The sequence below is a fragment of the Paramormyrops kingsleyae genome, chromosome 24 (genome assembly GCF_048594095.1).
Source record: "Paramormyrops kingsleyae isolate MSU_618 chromosome 24, PKINGS_0.4, whole genome shotgun sequence".
Lineage (NCBI taxonomy): Eukaryota > Metazoa > Chordata > Actinopteri > Osteoglossiformes > Mormyridae > Paramormyrops > Paramormyrops kingsleyae.
Genome location: NC_132820.1, coordinates 5,207,355 through 5,230,470, shown reverse-complemented (window position 1 = coordinate 5,230,470; position 23,116 = coordinate 5,207,355). Strand labels below are relative to the sequence as shown.

At 48.6% G+C, this 23,116-nt stretch overlaps 1 protein-coding gene across 1 annotated transcript; it reads left to right on the top strand.

The window, feature by feature from the left end:
* The first annotated feature begins 12,098 nt into the window (after positions 1 to 12,098).
* Positions 12,099 to 21,959, top strand: LOC111836968 (E3 ubiquitin-protein ligase TRIM39-like). Its single transcript, XM_072706642.1, has 6 exons — positions 12,099 to 12,621; positions 14,529 to 14,624; positions 14,704 to 14,934; positions 19,494 to 19,516; positions 19,753 to 19,871; positions 21,018 to 21,959. Exons 1-6 carry the CDS (start codon positions 12,214 to 12,216, stop codon positions 21,578 to 21,580), a joined length of 1,440 nt encoding a protein of 479 aa, XP_072562743.1. The 5' UTR covers positions 12,099 to 12,213; the 3' UTR covers positions 21,581 to 21,959.
* Positions 21,960 to 23,116: the final 1,157 nt, after the last annotated feature.

Here is a 23,116-nt window from a genome sequence, read left to right as displayed (position 1 = left end):
AGAGGGAATGAGTCAGGTTTCGTTACAGCATTCACTCTTCTGTAGTCAGTACAGAAGCGGAAAGAGGAGTCAGCCTTGGGCACTAAAAGGCATGGGGAGCACCAAAGGCTAGCGCTAGGGACAGCTGACCCATGTGTCAGCGTATATTCGGTCTCCTGCTTCATGAGAGCACGTTTGGTTGGGTTAACCCGATAGGGGTGCTGTCTGATAGCCGGGCGGTCATTCACATCAATGTCATGTTTGATTAGGGTGGTGCGGGACGGGACATCGGAAAACAGGCTGGGGAACCTTATTAGTGCTACAATGTCTCCCTGGAAGGACTGAGGTAAATTTGGCCCACGGATCACAGCCTCCATCGGGATGGAGACAGTCCACAGGCTGGTGATGAGGTGCAGGAGAGTAGGAAGGCCTGGACTGGAGTCGGGGACCAACGGACCTGCACACCTGGAACCACACACATGCACTGCCCCTAGCAGTTTGCAACACAGTTTAAAGTGGAGCAACTTGTTGCATTGAGAGCAAACGGATCACTTCCTGTCAGGGATCGTCAGCATGTCTGTACACTGGCGAATGTGGCAAAATGTTTTAATTGAAGAAAAATTCAATTTCACAGTGATTACTAAACTGTGTTCTCGGATTGCAAAATCGTGGGCACAGATTACAAATTTATTTCTCACCTGAACCCTGGGGGCTTCGTGCACGCCAGAGAATTTAAACGGAATCTATAAATGAACGATAATACACTGTATTACAACTATATTATAAAATATTCGGCTACTAACATTTAACAAAATACTTTTAATGAATGTAAACAGAAATTAAATTAACGGCTTATACAGTTCAAATCAGAGTGCGAATTACCCCTCCATAATTGGGGGGTACTGCCTTCATAACACTTCTATGACCATTACGGTCCGCTACCGCGTCAATACGAATAGTCGCCACCAGGATCAATGTTAAGAGTGCAAGATGCACTAGGGGTGTTTACTAACATGTATGCAACACACGGTCATGGTCTGGACATGCGACAAAATGAGAATCAATACAGAAGATCTCATTGTCCTTATCCCTATCCAAAAGAATTTGGTTTTGATAACTGCCAGGAATTATCGTAGGAGAAGTATACTAGTAAAAGTAATAAGCCTATACATTTACAAACAGCCTGGTCTGGTCCAGCAGTCTGGAGTTATTCCTGCCCTCTCAGTCCCCCAGCTCCAACAGCTTTCAGAAATAAATATTTGCCTATAAGGCTAATATCTGTCTTGATGATACAGTAGATCTTAAAGTACAGCCTAATTTCTAACTCACCTCTTGGTCCTGCTCACTGTCCTCATCCTGCCATCTCCCTGCTCACTGTCCTGCACACTGTCCTCATCCTGCCATCTTCCTGCTGCCTGCACACTGTCTTCATCCTGCCATCTCCCTGCTGCTTGTTCACTGTCCTGCACACTGTCCTCATCCTGCCATCTTCCTGCTGCCTGCACACTGTCCTCATCCTGCCATCTTCCTGCACACTGTCTTCATCCTGCCATCTTCCTGCTGCCTGCACACTGTCCTCATCCTGCCATCTCCCTGCTGCTTGCTCAGTCCTGCACACTGTCCTCATCCTGCCATCTTCCTGCTGCCTGCACACTGTCCTCATCCTGCCATCTCCCTGCTGCCTGCACACTGTCCTCATCCTGTCATCTTCCTGCTGCCTGCACACTGTCCTCATCCAGCCATCTGCCATCTCCCTGCACACTGTCCTCATCCTGCCATCTCCCTGCACACTGTCCTCATCCTGTCATCTTCCTGCTGCCTGCACACTGTCCTCATCCTGCCATCTCCCTGCTGCCTGCACACTGTCCTCATCCTGCCATCTCCCTGCTGCCTGCACACTGTCCTGCACACTGTCCTCATCCTGCCATCTCCCTGCTCACTGTCCTGCACACTGTCCTCATCCTGCCATCTCCCTGCTGCCTGCACACTGTCCTGCACACTGTCCTCATCCTGCCATCTCCCTGCTCACTGTCCTCATCCTGCCATCTCCCTGCTGCCTGCTCACTGTCCTCATCCTGCCATCTCCCTGCACACTGTCCCCATCCTGCCATCTCCCTGCTCACTGTCCTCATCCTGCCATCTCCCTGCTGCCTGCACACTGTCCTGCACACTGTCCTCATCCTGCCATCTTCCTGCACACTGTCTTCATCCTGCCATCTTCCTGCTGCCTGCACACTGTCCTCATCATGCCATCTCCCTGCTGCTTGCTCAGTCCTGCACACTGTCCTCATCCTGCCATCTTCCTGCTGCCTGCACACTGTCCTCATCCTGTCATCTTCCTGCTGCCTGCACACTGTCCTCATCCAGCCATCTGCCATCTCCCTGCACACTGTCCTCATCCTGCCATCTCCCTGCACACTGTCTTCATCCTGTCATCTTCCTGCTGCCTGCACACTGTCCTCATCCTGCCATCTCCCTGCTGCCTGCACACTGTCCTCATCCTGCCATCTCCCTGCTGCCTGCACACTGTCCTGCACACTGTCCTCATCCTGCCATCTCCCTGCTCACTGTCCTGCACACTGTCCTCATCCTGCCATCTCCCTGCTGCCTGCACACTGTCCTGCACACTGTCCTCATCCTGCCATCTCCCTGCTCACTGTCCTCATCCTGCCATCTCCCTGCTCACTGTCCTCATCCTGCCATCTCCCTGCTCACTGTCCTCATCCTGCCATCTCCCTGCTCACTGTCCTCATCCTGCCATCTCCCTGCTGCCTGCTCACTGTCCTCATCCTGCCATCTCCCTGCACACTGTCCTCATCCTGCCATCTCCCTGCTCACTGTCCTCATCCTGCCATCTCCCTGCTCACTGTCCTCATCCTGCCATCTCCCTGCTGCCTGCTCACTGTCCTCATCCTGCCATCTCCCTGCACACTGTCCTCATCCTGCCATCTCCCTGCTCACTGTCCTCATCCTGCCATCTCCCTGCTGCCTGCACACTGTCCTGCACACTGTCCTCATCCTGCCATCTTCCTGCTGCCTGCTCACTGTCCTCATCCTGCCATCTCCCTGCTCACTGTCCTCATCCTGCCATCTCCCTGCTCACTGTCCTCATCCTGCCATCTCCCTGCTGCCTGCACACTGTCCTCATCCTGTCATCTTCCTGCTGCCTGCACACTGTCCTCATCCAGCCATCTGCCATCTCCCTGCACACTGTCCTCATCCTGCCATCTCCCTGCACACTGTCCTCATCCTGCCATCTTCCTGCTGCCTGCACACTGTCCTCATCCTGCCATCTCCCTGCTGCCTGCACACTGTCCTCATCCTGCCATCTCCCTGCTGCCTGCACACTGTCCTCATCCTGCCATCTTCCTGCTGCCTGCTCACTGTCCTCATCCTGCCATCTCCCTGCTGCCTGCACACTGTCCTGCACACTGTCCACATCCTGCCATCTCCCTGCTGCCTGCTCACTGTCCTCATCCTGCCATCTCCCTGCTGCCTGCACACTGTCCTCATCCTGCCATCTCCCTGCTGCCTGCACACTGTCCTCATCCTGCCATCTCCCTGCTGCCTGCACACTGTCCTCATCCTGCCATCTTCCTGCTGCCTGCTCACTGTCCTCATCCTGCCATCTCCCTGCTGCCTGCACACTGTCCTGCACACTGTCCTCATCCTGCCATCTTCCTGCTGCCTGCTCACTGTCCTCATCCTGCCATCTCCCTGCTGCCTGCACACTGTCCTGCACACTGTCCTCATCCTGTCATCTCCCTGCTGCCTGCACACTGTCCTCATCCTGCCATCTTCCTGCTGCCTGCTCACTGTCCTCATCCTGCCATCTCCCTGCTGCCTGCACACTGTCCTGCACACTGTCCTCATCCTGCCATCTTCCTGCTGCCTGCTCACTATCCTCATCCTGCCATCTCCCTGCTGCCTGCACACTGTCCTGCACACTGTCCTCATCCTGCCATCTCCCTGCTGCCTGCACACTGTCCTGCACACTGTCCTCATCCTGCCATCTCCCTGCTCACTGTCCTCATCCTGCCATCTCCCTACTGCCTGCTCACTGTCCTCATCCTGCCATCTCCGTGCTGCCTGCACACTGTCCTCATCCTGCCATCTCCCTGCTCACTGTCCTCATCCTGCCATCTCCCTACTGCCTGCTCACTGTCCTCATCCTGCCATCTCCCTACTGCCTGCACACTGTCCTCATCCTGCCATCTTCCTGCACACTGTCCTCATCCTGCCATCTCCCTGCTGCCTGCACACTGTCCTCATCCTGCCATCTCCCTGCTGCCTGCTCACTGTCCTCATCCTGCCATCTTCCTGCTGCCTGCACACTGTCCTCATCCTGCCATCTCCGTGCTGCCTGCACACTGTCCTCATCCTGCCATCTCCCTGCTGCCTGCACACTGTCCTCATCCTGCCATCTCCCTGCTGCCTGCTCACTGTCCTCATCCTGCCATCTTCCTGCTGCCTGCACACTGTCCTCATCCTGCCATCTCCGTGCTGCCTGCACACTGTCCTCATCCTGCCATCTCCCTGCTGCCTGCACACTGTCCTCATCCTGCCATCTCCCTGCTGCCTGCACACTGTCCTGCACACTGTCCTCATCCTGCCATCTTCCTGCTGCCTGCACACTGTCCTCATCCTGCCATCTCCCTGCTGCCTGCTCACTGTCCTCATCCTGCCATCTTCCTGCTGCCTGCTCACTGTCCTCATCCTGCCATCTCCCTGCTCACTGTCCTCATCCTGCCATCTCCCTGCTCACTGTCCTCATCCTGCCATCTCCCTGCTGCCTGCACACTGTCCTCATCCTGCCATCTTCCTGCTGCCTGCACACTGTCCTCATCCTGCCATCTCCCTGCTGCCTGCACACTGTCCTCATCCTGCCATCTCCCTGCTGCCTGCACACTGTCCTCATCCTGCCATCTCCCTGCTGCCTGCACACTGTCCTCATCCTGCCATCTTCCTGCTGCCTGCTCACTGTCCTCATCCTGCCATCTCCCTGCTCACTGTCCTCATCCTGCCATCTCCCTGCTCACTGTCCTCATCCTGCCATCTCCCTGCTGCCTGCACACTGTGCTCATCCTGCCATCTCCCTGCTGCCTGCACACTGTCCTCATCCTGCCATCTCCCTGCTGCCTGCACACTGTCCTCATCCTGCCATCTCCCTGCTCACTGTCCTCATCCTGCCATCTCCCTGCTCACTGTCCTCATCCTGCCATCTCCCTGCTGCCTGCTCACTGTCCTCATCCTGCCATCTCCCTGCTGCCTGCACACTGTCCTCATCCTGCCATCTTCCTGCTGCCTGCACACTGTCCTCATCCTGCCATCTTCCTGCTGCCTGCTCACTGTCCTCATCCTGCCATCTCCCTGCTGCCTGCTCACTGTCCTCATCCTGCCATCTCCCTGCACACTGTCCTCATCCTGCCATCTCCCTGCTCACTGTCCTCATCCTGCCATCTTCCTGCTGCCTGCTCACTGTCCTCATCCTGCCATCTCCCTGCTCACTGTCCTCATCCTGCCATCTCCCTGCTCACTGTCCTCATCCTGCCATCTCCCTGCTGCCTGCACACTGTGCTCATCCTGCCATCTCCCTGCTGCCTGCACACTGTCCTCATCCTGCCATCTCCCTGCTGCCTGCACACTGTCCTCATCCTGCCATCTCCCTGCTCACTGTCCTCATCCTGCCATCTCCCTGCTCACTGTCCTCATCCTGCCATCTTCCTGCTGCCTGCACACTGTCCTCATCCTGCCATCTCCCTGCTGCCTGCACACTGTCCTCATCCTGCCATCTCCCTGCTCACTGTCCTCATCCTGCCATCTTCCTGCTGCCTGCACACTGTCCTCATCCTGCCATCTCCCTGCTGCCTGCACACTGTCCTCATCCTGCCATCTTCCTGCTGCCTGCTCACTGTCCTCATCCTGCCATCTCCCTGCTGCCTGCTCACTGTCCTCATCCTGCCATCTCCCTGCACACTGTCCTCATCCTGCCATCTCCCTGCTCACTGTCCTCATCCTGCCATCTCCCTGCTGCCTGCTCACTGTCCTGCTCACTGTCCTCATCCTGCCATCTCCCTGCTGCCTGCTCACTGTCCTCATCCTGCCATCTCCCTGCTCACTGTCCTCATCCTGCCATCTCCCTGCTGCCTGCTCACTGTCCTGCTCACTGTCCTCATCCTGCCATCTTCCTGCTGCCTGCTCACTGTCCTGCACACTGTCCTCATCCTGCCATCTTCCTGCTGCCTGCTCACTGTCCTGCACACTGTCCTCATCCTGCCATCTCCCTGCTGCCTGCTCACTGTCCTGCACACTGTCCTCATCCTGCCATCTTCCTGCTGCCTGCTCACTGTCCTGCACACTGTCCTCATCCTGCCATCTCCCTGCTGCCTGCTCACTGTCCTGCTCACTGTCCTCATCCTGCCATCTTCCTGCTGCCTGCTCACTGTCCTGCACACTGTCCTCATCCTGCCATCTCCCTGCTGCCTGCACACTGTCCTGCACACTGTCCTCATCCTGCCATCTCCCTGCTGCCTGCTCACTGTCCTCATCCTGCCATCTCCCTGCTGCCTGCTCACTGTCCTGCACACTGTCCTCATCCTGCCATCTCCCTGCTGCCTGCTCACTGTCCTCATCCTGCCATCTTCCTGCTGCCTGCTCACTGTCCTGCACACTGTCCTCATCCTGCCATCTCCCTGCTCACTGTCCTCATCCTGCCATCTCCCTGCTGCCATCTCCCTGCTGCCTGCTCACTGTCCTCATCCTGCCATCTCCCTGCTCACTGTCCTGCACACTGTCCTCATCCTGCCATCTCCCTGCTGCCTGCTCACTGTCCTCATCCTGCCATCTCCCTGCTGCCTGCTCACTGTCCTCATCCTGCCATCTCCCTGCTCACTGTCCTCATCCTGCCATCTCCCTGCTGCCTGCTCACTGTCCTCATCCTGCCATCTCCCTGCTCACTGTCCTCATCCTGCCATCTCCCTGCTGCCATCTCCCTGCTGCCTGCTCACTGTCCTCATCCTGCCATCTCCCTGCTCACTGTCCTCATCCTGCCATCTCCCTGCTCACTGTCCTCATCCTGCCATCTCCCTGCTGCCTGCTCACTGTCCTGCTCACTGTCCTCATCCTGCCATCTCCCTGCTGCCTGCACACTGTCCTCATCCTGCCATCTCCCTGCTCACTGTCCTCATCCTGCCATCTCCCTGCTCACTGTCCTCATCCTGCCATCTCCCTGCTGCCTGCACACTGTGCTCATCCTGCCATCTCCCTGCTGCCTGCACACTGTCCTCATCCTGCCATCTCCCTGCTGCCTGCACACTGTCCTCATCCTGCCATCTCCCTGCTGCCTGCACACTGTCCTCATCCTGCCATCTCCCTGCTGCCTGCACACTGTGCTCATCCTGCCATCTCCCTGCTGCCTGCACACTGTCCTCATCCTGCCATCTCCCTGCTGCCTGCACACTGTGCTCATCCTGCCATCTTCCTGCTGCCTGCTCACTGTCCTCATCCTGCCATCTCCCTGCTGCCTGCACACTGTCCTCATCCTGCCATCTCCCTGCTGCCTGCACACTGTGCTCATCCTGCCATCTCCCTGCTGCCTGCACACTGTGCTCATCCTGCCATCTCCCTGCTGCCTGCACACTGTCCTCATCCTGCCATCTTCCTGCTGCCTGCACACTGTCCTCATCCTGCCATCTCCCTGCTGCCTGCACACTGTGCTCATCCTGCCATCTCCCTGCTGCCTGCACACTGTGCTCATCCTGCCATCTTCCTGCTGCCTGCACACTGTGCTCATCCTGCCATCTCCCTGCTGCCTGCACACTGTCCTCATCCTGCCATCTCCCTGCTGCCTGCACACTGTCCTCATCCTGCCATCTCCCTGCTGCCTGCACACTGTCCTCATCCTGCCATCTCCCTGCTGCCTGCACACTGTGCTCATCCTGCCATCTCCCTGCTGCCTGCACACTGTGCTCATCCTGCCATCTCCCTGCTGCCTGCACACTGTGCTCATCCTGCCATCTCCCTGCTGCCTGCACACTGTCCTCATCCTGCCATCTTCCTGCTGCCTGCACACTGTCCTCATCCTGCCATCTCCCTGCTGCCTGCACACTGTCCTGCACACTGTCCTCATCCTGCCATCTTCCTGCTGCCTGCTCACTGTCCTCATCCTGCCATCTTCCTGCTCACTGTCCTCATCCTGCCATCTCCCTGCTCACTGTCCTCATCCTGCCATCTCCCTGCTCACTGTCCTCATCCTGCCATCTCCCTTCTGCCTGCACACTGTCCTCATCCTGCCATCTCCCCGCTCCTGTGCCTCTCCTGCCTTCTGCTGACCACCACTTTTCTTCATACACATTAAGTTTGCAAAACTGCACCTATACTTTTAGTGTAATGTTCTGTAGCTCTTAACACTAATATTTCCTACTTACTCTTCTTTTACCACCAAAAAAGTGTCTGATGTCTCCATCTTTCCTTTTCCTCACAGTGTGTCTGTGAATAAAATCTAATCTATATTTAACAAAACAGTACCTGGGCTATCAGATGAAGCTTCTAAAAATGTCTATAAATATGAAATTGTGGAATGCAGAATCAATACCACTACAATTCAAATAATAGGGCTTATTTGCTAGCTAGTTTTTTTTTACGTTGCCCCTATAGGTTTCAGTTATTGTAATGTTTTTTCAGAGCATAACGTTAGACCTTCTTATGCGTTAACATTACCCTAATAACAAACCACACAGTCTAATTTCAGAATGGCACAATTTATTCGGGATAAAATGAGAATGAAAACATAGGGAGTTCATTTCCTTGGAAAATGAGTATGATCGGTTTTACCTCACCAAATAAGCCTGGTTTAAATAGAGAACTTATCTTGCTAGTTAACGTAACTAAAGTTGACTGTACCGGTGTTCTGTCGAGTTGAGCTACTTTGTCGAGGTAAGCTTATGGTTAGAGCTATCAATTAGCCAGAAGTGGACAAAGTACTCACATTCATTACTTAAGTGAAAGTACAGATACCACTGGTCAAATGTTACTCCAATACAAGTGAAAGTCATGCAGTCAAATTTTTACTTAAGTTAAAGTACTGAAGTACTTGCTTTTAAAAATACTTAAGTATTAAAAGTACATTTTCTTTCACCGCATTGTTGCATTATTGGCACAACACACACAATACCTAATGCCTCTGACTAGCTTGTAGAACCTATGGAATAAGAAATTGGTAAAATGTTACAGAATGAAACACAACACAAGCTGATAAAGACAGTAATTTATTTTTAACAAGTCAAAACAATCCCAGTGTGGTCAAATTACTCAAATTTGTAAAAGTCCTTATTTAGCTTAAGCAGAAGCTGGTTCTCAAAGTTGCATGGGCTGATTGCTGCCCGTCTTGGCCTAAAGATCAATCCAGCTGTACTAAAAAGCCTCTCACATGCTGCTGAGGCAGGCAGGGCTTAAGTTACCAATAGTTATATTAGGTTTATTTATACTTGTACTATGTCTACGAGAATGTATGCTATATTAATGTGGTACATTAATGTATACCTCTTTGCTGCTGAGCTGTGAGCTACCAAACAATTTTCATTGTATTTCTGATACAATGACAATAACGTCTCATCTTATTTTCAGATCCAATTCTGGCATTAGAAAGCATTCAGGTAGTGGTAGCAAAAAAGGATAGGCTTACATTTCATTAACTTAACAACCATACATCTTTTCACTACAACCAAGATGCACTACAACCATAACATTACTGGTGCAGGAGTCTGTTTAAGCTAGTGCTAACGTACAAGCAGAGTCATCAGTAGCCTAAGATAACAGCTAAAATTTTTCTCGTCGTATCCCAGATAGCGAAATCAGATTGAAACATTGAACAGTCAGGAAGAAATATTGAATCTACATTGATACGCGACGTTGAAACCAAATTGAAAGCGCTCGTTATGTTTTAAGTTGAATTAACAGAGGATTTTAATCCGATTAATTGAAAATAAATCAACATCAATTTAACCCTAATCTAAAATGTCAATCTGGAGCTATTTTTAAGTTGATTTTATATTGAGAAAACATTATCAATGTTGATTCAACTATCATCTAAATTCTAAAGCCAGTCCTCAGCACGAGGCTGAAGTTGGCTACTTATTCGCAGCTACTTATTCGGATTTTTCCAGTCCACCTTAAATGCTTCTTTTTTTTCAGCTATTTTTACAGGCACATGGTTTGGATCATTCAGTTCCCATTCACATTGGAAGAGATGCTGAGGAGAGAGTCTGCAGCTTCAGGTTCCATGGGGGTGACCCTTAGTGCCAGAGCCTCAAGTCAGCTGTGCATGCAGCAGCCGTCACTAAAAAGGCACACCAACGACTGCACTTCCTCAGGCATATAAAGAAAGCTGGGATGTAATTGCTCAGAAATGCATTGAGACCCATAGAGAATGGAGTGTTGGTGCCACATTTAGGAGGTGATTATGAGAAAATGCTACAGTAAAAATTCACCAAAATAAGTCTGCTTACACTATGTTATACCTACTATAAGACGGTAATGGCAGATTTTTGGGACGTTTTGAAATGAAGGAGCAGGGGCCTGTACAAATAGCTGAAAAATGCAATCAGACCCTTATGGAGAATGGAGTGTTGGTGCGAAGTTTAGGAGGTGATAATTAAAAATTGCTACAGTAAAAATTCACCAAAATAAGTCTACTTACACTCTGTTATACCTACTATAAGATGGCAATGGCAGATTTTTGGGACGTTTTGAAATGAAAGAGCAGGGGCCTGTAAAAATAGCTGAAAAAAAGAAGTATTTAAGGTGGACCAGAAAAATCCGAATAAGTAGCTGCGAATAAGTAGCCAACTTCAGCCTCGTGTCCTCAGCTATCATGCTATGTTTTAAAATGTTTACATACCTCAATATGTTTGCGCAGGTTGGAGGGTGAGTTCTTGTATGCCGTTATATAGTTCGTTTTAGGAAGACACAGCACACACTTAAAACGAAATGAATATTTGATCCTTTCGGAAAATATAAACATTTTATCAAGATATGGCCAAGGATGCGAAAATGTCACCGAATAATCACCGTCTCCGTCCATCGTCTCGCGTTGTAGAATTGCAATACCGGCGTTGACCTTAATTTAATAATTACAGACTACGTCAGATGTGACGTAACTCTACTGATTACTGATAGGCTCACCCGGGAAAAAAAAAAATCACATTTTAGAAAAGGGGGAAAAACCACCCGCTTTCAGAATTAAAAGTAACAAGTAACGAGATCCTTGATAGAAATGTAGTGAAGTAAAAAGTACGATATTTGTCTTTCAAATGTAGTGAAGTGAAAGTCATAAGTTACCAAAAAAAATACTACTCAAGTGAAGTACAGATACTGTTGGAGCACGGCGTCTCCACCGGGTCCGTGGATGAGAAGAGATTCACAGCTGACACGGGGAGAAGCTGCAAATCACCGGTTTATTGTCTTGACTGATTATAATCAGGGAGCGGCCGTCTGACATACATTCAGCATGTACAGGAGGAGGCTCTGCCATATGTATCAGCTGTATCCCTTTTAAAGCCCTTTGGGCTTCTATCTGTTCCGACTAGGTAGCCTTGCCTTGCCGGCGCGCCAGTCAGTTCTTGTTTTGATTAGTTACAGCCTTATAGAATCATTCCCTTTATTTTATTAATTATTCCCTCAATTCTCAAAAACTCTACTTAAGTACAGTACTCAAGTAAATCTACTTCGTTACTGTCCACCTCTGCAATTAGCACTACGGTAGCTTACCTCGACAAAGTAGCTCAACTCGACAGAACACCGACCTCAGAAGGACAACAACACATTTTCAACAGGCTAGACTTCTGCTGGCTACTTACATTTACCAACAGGTCACTCAATGAGAATGAATGACGCAGCCGACTGGCTACATAGCGCCGAGGTGGTTAAAATGGTACGGTCCACATTAGGGGTGTCTGAAATCGTTTTACATAAACTTTTCCTACAAGGTGAGGTTCTTTTTTTTTTTTACAACAAAAGGAAAATGTTAAGACTCCCCCCCCCAAACTGCTATTTTTGTCTCTTTGGGGGGGTCTGGGTCTTGATCGGGGGTACAGAACCCCCCAGTACCCACCGTAATTCGAACCATGGTTAAAATATTTCGTGGGGGAGGGGGCGCTTAACAGTGAAGTGAAAGTGAAACAATAAAAAAACGTCCTGACTTCACGACTGCGGTCGTGATCTAACAAAACCTGCAAAATGGCGACTAAACCCTCACCCATGGAAGAGGAGCTCTGTTGTTCAGTTTGTTCAGACTTTTACAAGGATCCTGTTGTTCTGAAGTGCAGCCACAGCTTCTGTAGAACCTGTTTGCAGAAGTTCTGGGAAGTGAAGAGCTCTCGGGAATGTCCGATATGCAGGAGCAGGTCCTCTGATGCCGACCCCCCTTTGAACATGACCTTAAGAAACATTGTGGATGTGTATTTAAAACAGAGGAGTGAATGTGAGTCTACAGAGAAGAGTGAATCTCGCTGCAGTCTCCATGGAGAGAAGCTTCTACTCTTCTGTGTCGAAGACCAGGAGCCCATCTGTGTGGTCTGTCAGACTGCAGCGAAGCACAGAAACCACCGGGTGTGTCCGCTGCTAGAAGCTGAACAGGATAAGAAGGTATTCTCTTCTATTTTATTAATTGTCTTCCTAAGGAAGTGATATAAATATTGTTCTAAATGAATCCCCAGTATCTATGAGGTGGTGTGTAACTTATAATGAAATGAAAATGGATCGATCGATGCCCATCCCCCCCGACTCGAAATTCTTATCGTCGGTCTATTTATTCTACACTTTGTATTTTGAATGGACACAGTGCAGTAAGTAATAAATACGTTTAAAATATAAAATCTAAGAATTAAATGATGTGCACTGTCCTCCATAGACTAGTGCTTAAGTCACACTTTACAGGACATGTCTGTCATTTAGTTTTATAGTTAATTCTACCCTTTGAACTTTGAACCCAAAAGAAGTGTTAGATGACAGGATCAGGCAGGAAGGAGCAGCTGCAGAAGACATTTGATCTTGTGAACATTATAAATGAAAAAAAAAAACATCCTCAAAGTAACTGTGAATGTGCAAACGTCCTGGGAAGTTTGTATAGGTGATGATCTGGGACCGGTTTCACTTTGAGACAAATCGCACCAAAACTGAAACAGTGCCACTTAGTGGTGGAACATGAAATGACAGCCACTGACATTGATCTGGTGAATCTGATTACACTGACTCAAGTCACACAGAGTCTGGCTTTTAATAAAGATTTATTGGACAGGTGGGGAGGGTGTAAGGGGTCTAGAGACTGTAGAGATGGGGGACTGTTGGAGGAGTAGGAATTAGATGGGGGGGCTGACGAGGCCATCTGAGGAATTTGTTATTCTTGTTGTTCTGACGGAATCTAGTTTTTCCTGTATTTTATGTTTCACTCTGGGCCATAACTGTGTATTAGATTATTATCATTGCGAAATAACTGAGCTTTAAAAAGTCTTAATGTGTAATTGAATCTGTATAGTTCATTATAGCTATGGACTCAGCCTACACACCAAAAATGTGTACCTTGTGATGGACTAACATCCCTTCCTGAGTGTCCCCTGCCCGGTGCCCTGTACTTCCTGGGTGTCCCCTGCCCGGTGCCCTGTACTTCCTGGGTGTCCCCTGCCCGGTGCCCTGTACTTCCTGGGTGTCCCCTGCCCGGTGCCCTGTACTTCCTGGGTGTCCCCTGCCCGGTGCCCTGTACTTCCAGGGTGTCCCCTGCCCGGTGCCCTGTACTTCCTGGGTGTCCCCTGCCCGGTGCCCTGTACTTCCTGGGTGTCCCCTGCCCGGTGTCCTGTACTTCCTGGGTGTCCCCTGCCCGGTGCCCTGTACTTCCTGGGTGTCCCCTGCCCGGTGCCCTGTACTTCCTGGGTGTCCCCTGCCCGGTGCCCTGTACTTCCTGGGTGTCCCCTGTCCGGTGCCCTGTACTTCCAGGGTGTCCCCTGCCCGGTGCCCTGTACTTCCTGGGTGTCCCCTGCCCGGTGTCCTGTACTTCCTGGGTGTCCCCTGCCCGGTGCCCTGTACTTCCTGGGTGTCCCCTGCCCGGTGCCCTGTACTTCCTGGGTGTCCCCTGCCCGGTGCCCTGTACTTCCTGGGTGTCCCCTGTCCGGTGCCCTGTACTTCCTGGGTGTCCCCTGCCCGGTGCCCTGTACTTCCTGGGTGTCCCCTGCCCGGTGCCCTGTACTTCCTGGGTGTCCCCTGCCCGGTGCCCTGTACTTCCTGGGTGTCCCCTGCCCGGCGCCCTGTACTTCCTGGGTGTCCTCTGCCCGGCGCCCTGTACTTCCTGAGTGTCCTCTGCCCGGCGCCCTGTACTTCCTGGGTGTCCCCTGCCCGGCACCCTGTACTTCCTGGGTGTCCCCTGCCCAATGCTCTGGAAGCTGGATGGCAGAAATGTTATTTTTAATCAGAACAGAATTATAAAAGAAGCAAGTTGTGTATTACCTATCAATCATATGTTGATTTTATCTCTCACTATATGTCTGTGTGTTTTATGTCAGGAGGACCTCAGAGCTTCACTGATTCCATTAAAGGAAAAGCTGAAGAAGTTTACAAAAGTTAAACAAGACTTTCAGGAGACAGCCAAACACATAACGGTATGGGGATGTATTCTGAGGAAGTAAAACTTCATTGTACAGAAGTATTTCACATTTACACAGAATTTCTCACTTGCAGAATCAGTTCCATCACACTGAGAAGAAGATAAAGGAGGAATTTGAGGAACTCCATCAGTTCCTGAGAGAAGAAGAGGAGGCCAGTTTGGCCATACTGAGAGAGGAAGAGGTGCAGAAGAGCCAGAGGATGAAGGAGAAGATAGAAAACATCTCCAAACAGGTCTCCACCCTGTCAGAGAAGATCAGAGATATTCAGAAGGCCATGGATGCTGAGGCAATCTCCTTCTTGAAGGTAGGAATGTGATTTTCCTGCATTGTTCTGTGTGTTTCCTGCTTAGACTGCTGCCCCAACGACCCAATAAGCAGCAGAAGATGGATGGATGGGTGGGTGGATGGGTGGATGTTCTGTGTGTTTGCTGGCTGAGACAAAAAATCCTGTTCTGTGTCTGAAACAGAAATAAACAGTTAAAACATCAGAGTGACACTGACCATTGTCGCTCAGGAATTTAGTTTTTTTTTTTATCAGTACAAAGGTGCCAAGATGGCGGCGCGGACGCACACAGCGGCTCAGTGGCTCTCGGCTTCGCTTTATTTGCAAATAAGTTTTTACTGTTAGTTAAATCACTTCTAAGCATTAATCCAGTACAGAAGTGCTGAGTTCGTTAATATAGGGAAGTATTTCGAGCTCCACGCATCCCCAAGGCTGGACTTTATCCCACCAGAGGTACAACGAACTATTGAGGTTTTTACGATCTCCTCTCTGTGGGCGAGACGGCGAAGACGGCGGAGGAGACATCGTAAACAAAAGCGGGGCAGAAGGAGCGGTATACGTGCCAGACTACATGCAAACCCATAGAAACCGGCTCTTCCCGGTCTCTTTCTGACAAACGCCAGGGAAATTATTACCGAGTCCTGGCTGAATAATAACATTCCAGACGCTGGATGGAGCTAGAGGGCGGTGTTCTGTTCCGGGCAGACAGGACTGCAGCTTCCGCTAAATGTGAAGGTGGAGGGCTGGAGCTGTACATTAATTAATCCTGGTGTACAGTTACAAACATTATTGGAACATATACTCCAGGTTGGGGGAGCAGTCTGGCAGTGAAATGCAGACCATTCAAGATTGTAAGAGGTTCTCCTCCATCCTGATAGTGGCTGTTTATATCCCACAGCGAGCTAATGCTAAATTAGCATTGGAAGAGCTGTACGGCCTGATTAGCAGACAAATGAATGCCAGTCCAGACGTGGCTGTGATTGTGGCTGGCGACTTTAATCATGCAGAATTAAAAGCAGTGCTTCCCAAATTTCGAAGCGTTATTAACTTTCCAACTAGAGCCAATATCATTCTGGATCAAGTGTATTGCAATATCCCAGGAGCATACAAGGCTGTAGCAGCCCCACATCTGGGTATGTTGGACCACATCGCAGTGGAGCTGATCCCAGCCTATACTCCTATGATCTGCAAGATGAAACCGACTACCAGAACAGAACAGGTATGGACTGAGGAGGCATCTTCAGCATTACAGGACTGTTTTGAGCATACTGACTGGGGAGTGTTCAAAGAAGAGGGCTCAGATCTAGAGGGATACACATCATCTGTCTTATCCTATGTGCAGGATAGCCGACCTTTAGGGTTGTTTCCAAATCAGAAACCGTGGCTGGGCAGTAAGGTGAGGTTCCTGCTCAAAGCCCGGGACGCTGCATATAGGTCAGGCGACAGGCTGGCATATAGCAAACCCCAGAAAGAACTAAAAAAGGGAATCAACCTGGCAAAGTACAGATACAAACGGCGTATCGAGGAGTATTTTGATAACAACGACCCACAGAACATGTGGAGAGGCTTAAAGACCATAACGGATTATAAGCGCAGTGATCAGCAGGTCAGCTATGACCCTAGTCTCCCTGACACCTTGAACAGTTTCTTTGCACGCTTTGATGCATCTAGCAGCAGGAAGACTGTACATCTTCTATGGCTGGAGGAGCATCAGCCTCTAGTCCTGCAGCTACACCAAGTGAGGTTCCACCTTGAGGTGGATCAACACCCATAGAGCTGCAGGACCAGATAAGGTCTTGGGTAAGACATTGAAAACATGTGCTGATCAATTGGCAGGAGTCTTTCTGGACATTTTCAATCATTCTCTACAACTTGCAATGGTCCCTGTCTGCCTCAAATCCTCCATTATTGTACCAGTGCCTAAAAAAATCAGCGTTCATCTGCCTTAATGATCACTACCCTGCGGCTCTTACCCCAGTAATGATGAAGTGCTTTGAGAGAATCCTCCTAAAGTACATCAAGGATGCCGTCCCTGTTGGATTTGACAACCATCAGTTTGCCTACAGGAAGAACAGATCTACAGAGCATGCCGTCTCAATAGTACTTCACACAGCCCTGACTCATCTGCAGCGCCCTATTTGTCAATTTTAGTTCAGCGTTTAACACTGTAAAACCCGGACAAGCTGGTGCAAAAGCTTTATAATCTGGGTCTGTCAACATCGCTGTGTCTCTGGATCAGGGACTTTCTTAACAACAGGCCCCAGGTGGCTAGAATTGGAGATTGTACATCAGCCACACTGGTTCTGAACACAGGCACGTCACAGGGTTGTGTGCTCAGCCCAGCACTCTTTACGTTATTCACGCACGATTGCTCTGCCATCCATGCCACAAATGCAGACGACATGACCGTGGTGGGTCTCATATCAGACAATGATGAGACTCACTTCAGAGAGGAGATACAACACCTATCGCTATGGTGGTCAGTCAGCAACCTCATCTTTAATATCAGCAAGACCAGGGAAGTCATTGTTGACTATAGGAGGTCCAGAAGAAGAGAACATGCTCCAATACTTATACGTGAGGAGGTTGTAATGTGTGTGGACAATATAGAGTTCTTGGGTATCCACATCACGTTGGATCTGATGTGGTCTTTGAACGCATCTCATCCGGTAAAGAAGCCATTCTTCCTCAGGAAGATGAGACGTGCCTGATTCTCCTCTCGGCTGCTCACAAACTTCTACAGATCTGCTATAGGAAGCATTCTTTGTCACGGTATGACAGTGTGGTACGGCAACTGCACAGCACAGGACAGGAAGGACTTGGCACAGGTGGTGAGAACAGCACAGGGGATTGTGGGAAGTCCTCTCCTGGACCTGGACTCTGTATATGCTGGTAGGGTGCAGAATAGGGCCAAACGTATAGCTGCAGATCTCACCCATCCAAGAAAGCATTCGCGGACAGCTTGCTCTACAAAGAGCAAGTTGAGGGAGGCGTAAAAGCAATTTCCCCACGGGGATCAATAAAGTATCAATTATAATTATAAATGTACTGTTTGTACCACTGCCTTCAGGAAAGCGGTACAGGAGCATAAAGACATGTACCAGTAGCTGAAAGACAGAAAGACAGCTTCTACCCCAGAGCTGTGAAGTCTATCTGCTCTTGCTGATACACACACATACATCTACCCCTAACCTGCCCCCCCTGTAGACATGCACACATACTTTCCCTTGTAATCAAACACACACACACTCATATACCTCCCCTGCAGACCCACACACACAGATCACTGGTCTCTGCAGGCGTATTACCTTAGGAAAAGTCTGGTCTTGATAATGTTTTATTGCTGCTGTCTTTATAATTATTTGTTTATTATTTATACTGTATTGTGTATTTAAGTATTCTGCCTTGAAGCCGAGTCCTACCAACAAAAAATTTGTTATGTGTACATATAATGACAATAAAGAATTCTATTCTTATTCTGTTCCATACAGCTACACACAAACCGTGCTGATCACACAGCCACTATAAACAGACACCCTCAGAGAAGAAATGTCACAAAGCTTTTTCCTCAAATGGCCTTTGGGTGATTGTAAAAAAATTACGAGCAGGTTATAAAATATTATAGAAGAAACATTCAGAGAAAGTATGACTTCACTCTACAGCAGGGGTGGTACCCAGAAAGGGCTGCTGTGTATGTGGGTTTTCACTGAAACTCCCTAATTATATTACTAATTAGAGTCCTCACACCTGGGTTTGAACAGCTGACCTAATGGGTATCCCAAACATCTGCATACTGTCAGGGTCGGTGCCCTCTGATCCCACCTCCCGTGTCCTTTCCCCTTTGACCAACAGGTGGTGCTGCTCATCCTGTCTTTCCCCTCTCTGTCCATCACCCTTGTGTGTTTTCCCTCTTCCCTGGGCTGCTGCATAGCTTAGAGTCCGTTGGGCCTGTGGTCATGGGTTCGAGACTGAGGCCAGTCTCAGCTGTTATTCTGTATGTATTGTTTTGTTCCCTGGTGTTTTCTGTTTTCCTTTGTCAGTTTCCTGTTCTGTGTTTGTCTTCCTCATGCTTTGGTTGTACTTTGTTTTCTTGTTTTCTTTCTAGTGTAGTTTCTCTTTGTTTTCTCAGTTTTCTGTCTTGGTTTCTTAGTTTCTGTGCCTATTAGTTGTTATTAATTCCAGCTGTCGCCCGTTTCCTTGTGCCAGTGTCTGTTTATAGGTTAATTGATTGTCTTACCCCTGTTCCTTACCTGCCCCCCTTTTCTGTGTATTTGAGTGGCTGCCCTGCTCTGTCCCTCAGTCAGTCACTGTATTCGCTGTTGTCATGTTACTCTCTGCTGCTCTGCCTGGTTTCCTTTTGTATCTTTGGTTTCCCCTATAAACCCCTGTTGTCCCTTGGAGCCGCAGTGGATCATCACCTTCCTCTCCCCGCCTGCATCATGCCCCCCCTCCGTGACACTGGCCCTTTATGGATAAGACTGCCCCCCCCTGCTCTACTGAGTAATTTCAGATTTACAGGACATTTCTCACAATGTTTTATTTCCCATTTAATGCTTCAACTCTGTTTTCCTGTTTTTCAGGCCATCAAGGACGTCAAAGAAAAGTATGTAATAATAATTATTATATATTTTCCTTAAAAAGTATGCTATTTAAAAATTATATTTTTCAGGAGATGATTCCAGGCCTCTTACAGAAGAAACAAAATTAACTAGTAATTAATATTATATGAAGAATTCTGGACTGAGTGGAGTGACTGATGCTGATTCTCAGCCACCGTCCTCTAGGGGGCACTTCAGACCCCACAGCATCACTGACTCCTGCCTGTCACTGTCTTTGCAGAGCCCAGTGCTCACTGCAGGACCCAGAGCTGGAGTCCGGGGTTCTGATAGATGTGGCCAAACACCTGGGCTCTCTGAAGTTCAGAGTCTTGGAGAAGATGCTGGGGACTGTGCAGTACAGTAAGTACTGGGGGAAATGGCTGTATGAAGGAGAGAGCAGTATCTGAGTGGGTTATACTGTCACTCACTGGGAGCTCAGCCTAGCAGCACTGGTACAGTGAGTACTGGGGGAAATGGCTGTATGAAGCAGAGAGCAGTATCTGAGTGGGGTATACTGTCACTCACTGGGAGCTCAGCCTAGCAGCACTGGTACAGTGAGTACTGGGGGAAATGGCTGTATGAAGCAGAGAGCAGTATCTGAGTGGGTTATACTGACACTCACTGGGAGCTCAGCCTAGCAGCACTGGTACAGTGAGTACTGGGGGAAATGGCTGTATGAAGCAGAGAGCAGTATCTGAGTGGGTTATACTGTCACTCGCTGGGAGCTCAGCCTAGCAGCACTGGTACAGTGAGTACTGGGGGAAATGGCTGTGTAAAGCAGAGAGCAGTATCTGAGTGGGTTATACTGTCACTCGCTGGGAGCTCAGCCTAGCAGCACTGGTACAGTGAGTACTGGGGGAAATGGCTGTATAAAGCAGAGAGCAGTACCTGAGTGGGTTATACTGTCACTCACTGGGAGCTCAGCCTAGCAGCACTGGTACAGTGAGTACTGGGGGAAATGGCTGTATAAAGCAGAGAGCAGTACCTGAGTGGGTTATACTGTGACTCACTGGGAGCTCAGCCTAGCAGCACTGGTACAGTGAGTACTGGGGGAAATGGCTGTATAAAGCAGAGAGCAGTACCTGAGTGGGTTATACTGTCACTCACTGGGAGCTCAGCCTAGCAGCACTGGTACCTGTCTCACGTTGATCTGTTATTGTCCTTCCTGTTACATTTCTTTGGACTAAAGCATCTGCTAAATGTATCTTCGCCAATGGAGCAAAGCGATGGGTTGTGTGATCACTTATGCAAGGTTTTATTAACCTTTGAGAAATATTCACTAATCTATTGACATTCATCTTAACAGTGCTGACAGATAGAAATGATTTTTTTGTTTCACAAAGTTTTAAATACTTCGTAATGGTATTATTACCTATTTAAAATACTCCACTTTCCATTTAATCACATTTATAAGCTCCCTCACTGTAAAATGTCAACCTTATAATGCTGATGGTTTTTACTGCATTGAGACAGATTATTAACTGCAGCTTCCTCTCCAACCCACAGCTCCTGTGACTCTGGACCCAAACACTGCATCCCCCCGGCTCTCTGTGTCTGATGATCTGACCAGCGTGAGAAACACTGGAGTTAAACAGCAGCTCCCTGACAACCCAGAGAGATTCACTCGCTATGCAACTGTGCTGGGATCTGAGGGGTTTAACTCTGGAAAACACAGCTGGGAGATGGAGGTGGGGGACAGACCTGTGTGGGAAGTAGGAGTAGCAGCAGAGTCTGTTGACAGGAAGGGGGAGATTACATGCAGCCCAAAGGATGGATTGTGGGTTGTATATCTGAGGAATGGTGATGAGTATAAAGCAGGTACCTCACCAACAACCCCCCTTAGGCTGGAGAGGAAACTGCAGAGGATCAGAGTGCAGCTGGACTATGAGAGGGGAGAGGTGTCCTTCATCAACCCCACTGACATGTCACTCATCTACGCCTTTAAAGACACATTCACTGGGAGCCTGTTTCCATATTTAGATATAGGTGTGAATAGAGATGGTAGCAATGTTGGAGAAATGAAGATCTGTCCAGTAAAGGTGTGTGTGACGGTGATGTCATCCCAGTAAAGGTGCTTGATCCAGTCTTCATATCCCGGTAAAGGTGTCACTTGTTGATATAAACCTGTAAACTCCTACAGATTCACAGTTTGGGTTAATTATTGACCTACAGGATTGGTGGTGGGGGGGGGGGGTTAGGTTTCAAATCATCTGACATTAAAGGGGGTGGAGTTTGACTCAGGCATGTGTGACTCAGCAGCTTAGAATTCTGTGCCTTTGGTCAGCAGAATGACGTCACCATTGGGCCCCTGAGCAAGACCCAAACCCCCCAGAGACTGTCTGCCCCTGTTTTCTAATGAACAAATGTATGTAACTTTGGATAAAAGTGTCTATGCAAGAAAATGTGAAATGAAAACCCTCTTTAATAAACCTTTATCAGTTTATTACAGTGGTTATTGTGTGGCTCAGTCACTAGACCTCTATGTTTGTAATTGTAAAGTCACCAGTTTGATCCTGGCCTCAGCAGAGTAGTCAGCAATGAAATTTCCATATGGTGTTAAATAATGCATAACTATTCTATTTGGGCTGTGATGCATTTACATACATATTGCCAAAGTACCACATCAGTAAATGTAATCTTAATAAAATCACACATTCTTTGAAACATCACATGAGCTTTTAACCACATCTCCATAATGTGTCCCCTTCATTATAAACCAGTTTTTTTTGTATGGGACCCGAGTCCCTGTCCCTCCAGTGACCAATGGGCCACTCCATGCAGTGACATGCTTCAGCATGTCCACCGGCACCACAGTGAGCTCAATTCACCACCGCCAGAGCGAAGATTATTAATAGGGCAAACCACGGTAAAAAGCTGCACATGCAAGCCTTAGTTTATTTGGTAACGTTTTATATTAAGTGCACCTTCATAATGCATTCATTATGCATTCATAGAACATTCATAAGCAGCATGCAAGTAACATCCTAACATCCCTTAACAGCTTTAATATACATCAATAACAAACATTACATGATTATACAGTTATATTTGATATTATTATATGATGTTTGTTATTAATGTATATACATGATGCTTATGAATGATTTCTGAATACTTAATAAATACATTATGAAGGTGCACTGAACGTTTTATGAATGCAATATAAAAGCATTATGAAGGTACAGTTAATGTAAAGCGTTACCGTTTATTTGAAGATTTTTTATTTTGATTTGGGATTTTTTTTTAAACAGTATTTTATTCAATTTCAGTTGCACTGTTAAGACACGTTTCGCACAGTTTAGAAAGATAAATAAAGGAGTATTTCTGAATAAATTTGTCTGCAGCTCATTCTGTTAAAAAAGCGTGAGAAAATCGTATCGAATTGTGAGTTGAGTGTATCGTTACATCCCTATAGTTATAAGCAGAAATTCTTAGCAGATCAAGTCAAATATTTCAGTGATGGTTTCAGAAGCAGTGCATCCTGCTGGAATCTGGTAACAGGTCAGGGGGCACGACTCTGGAAAGAATTCTGCTCAAAGACGTGTGACATTTGTGGGTAAGAGGACAACTTACTCTATAAAAATTTAAAAAAAGAGCAAGTTGAG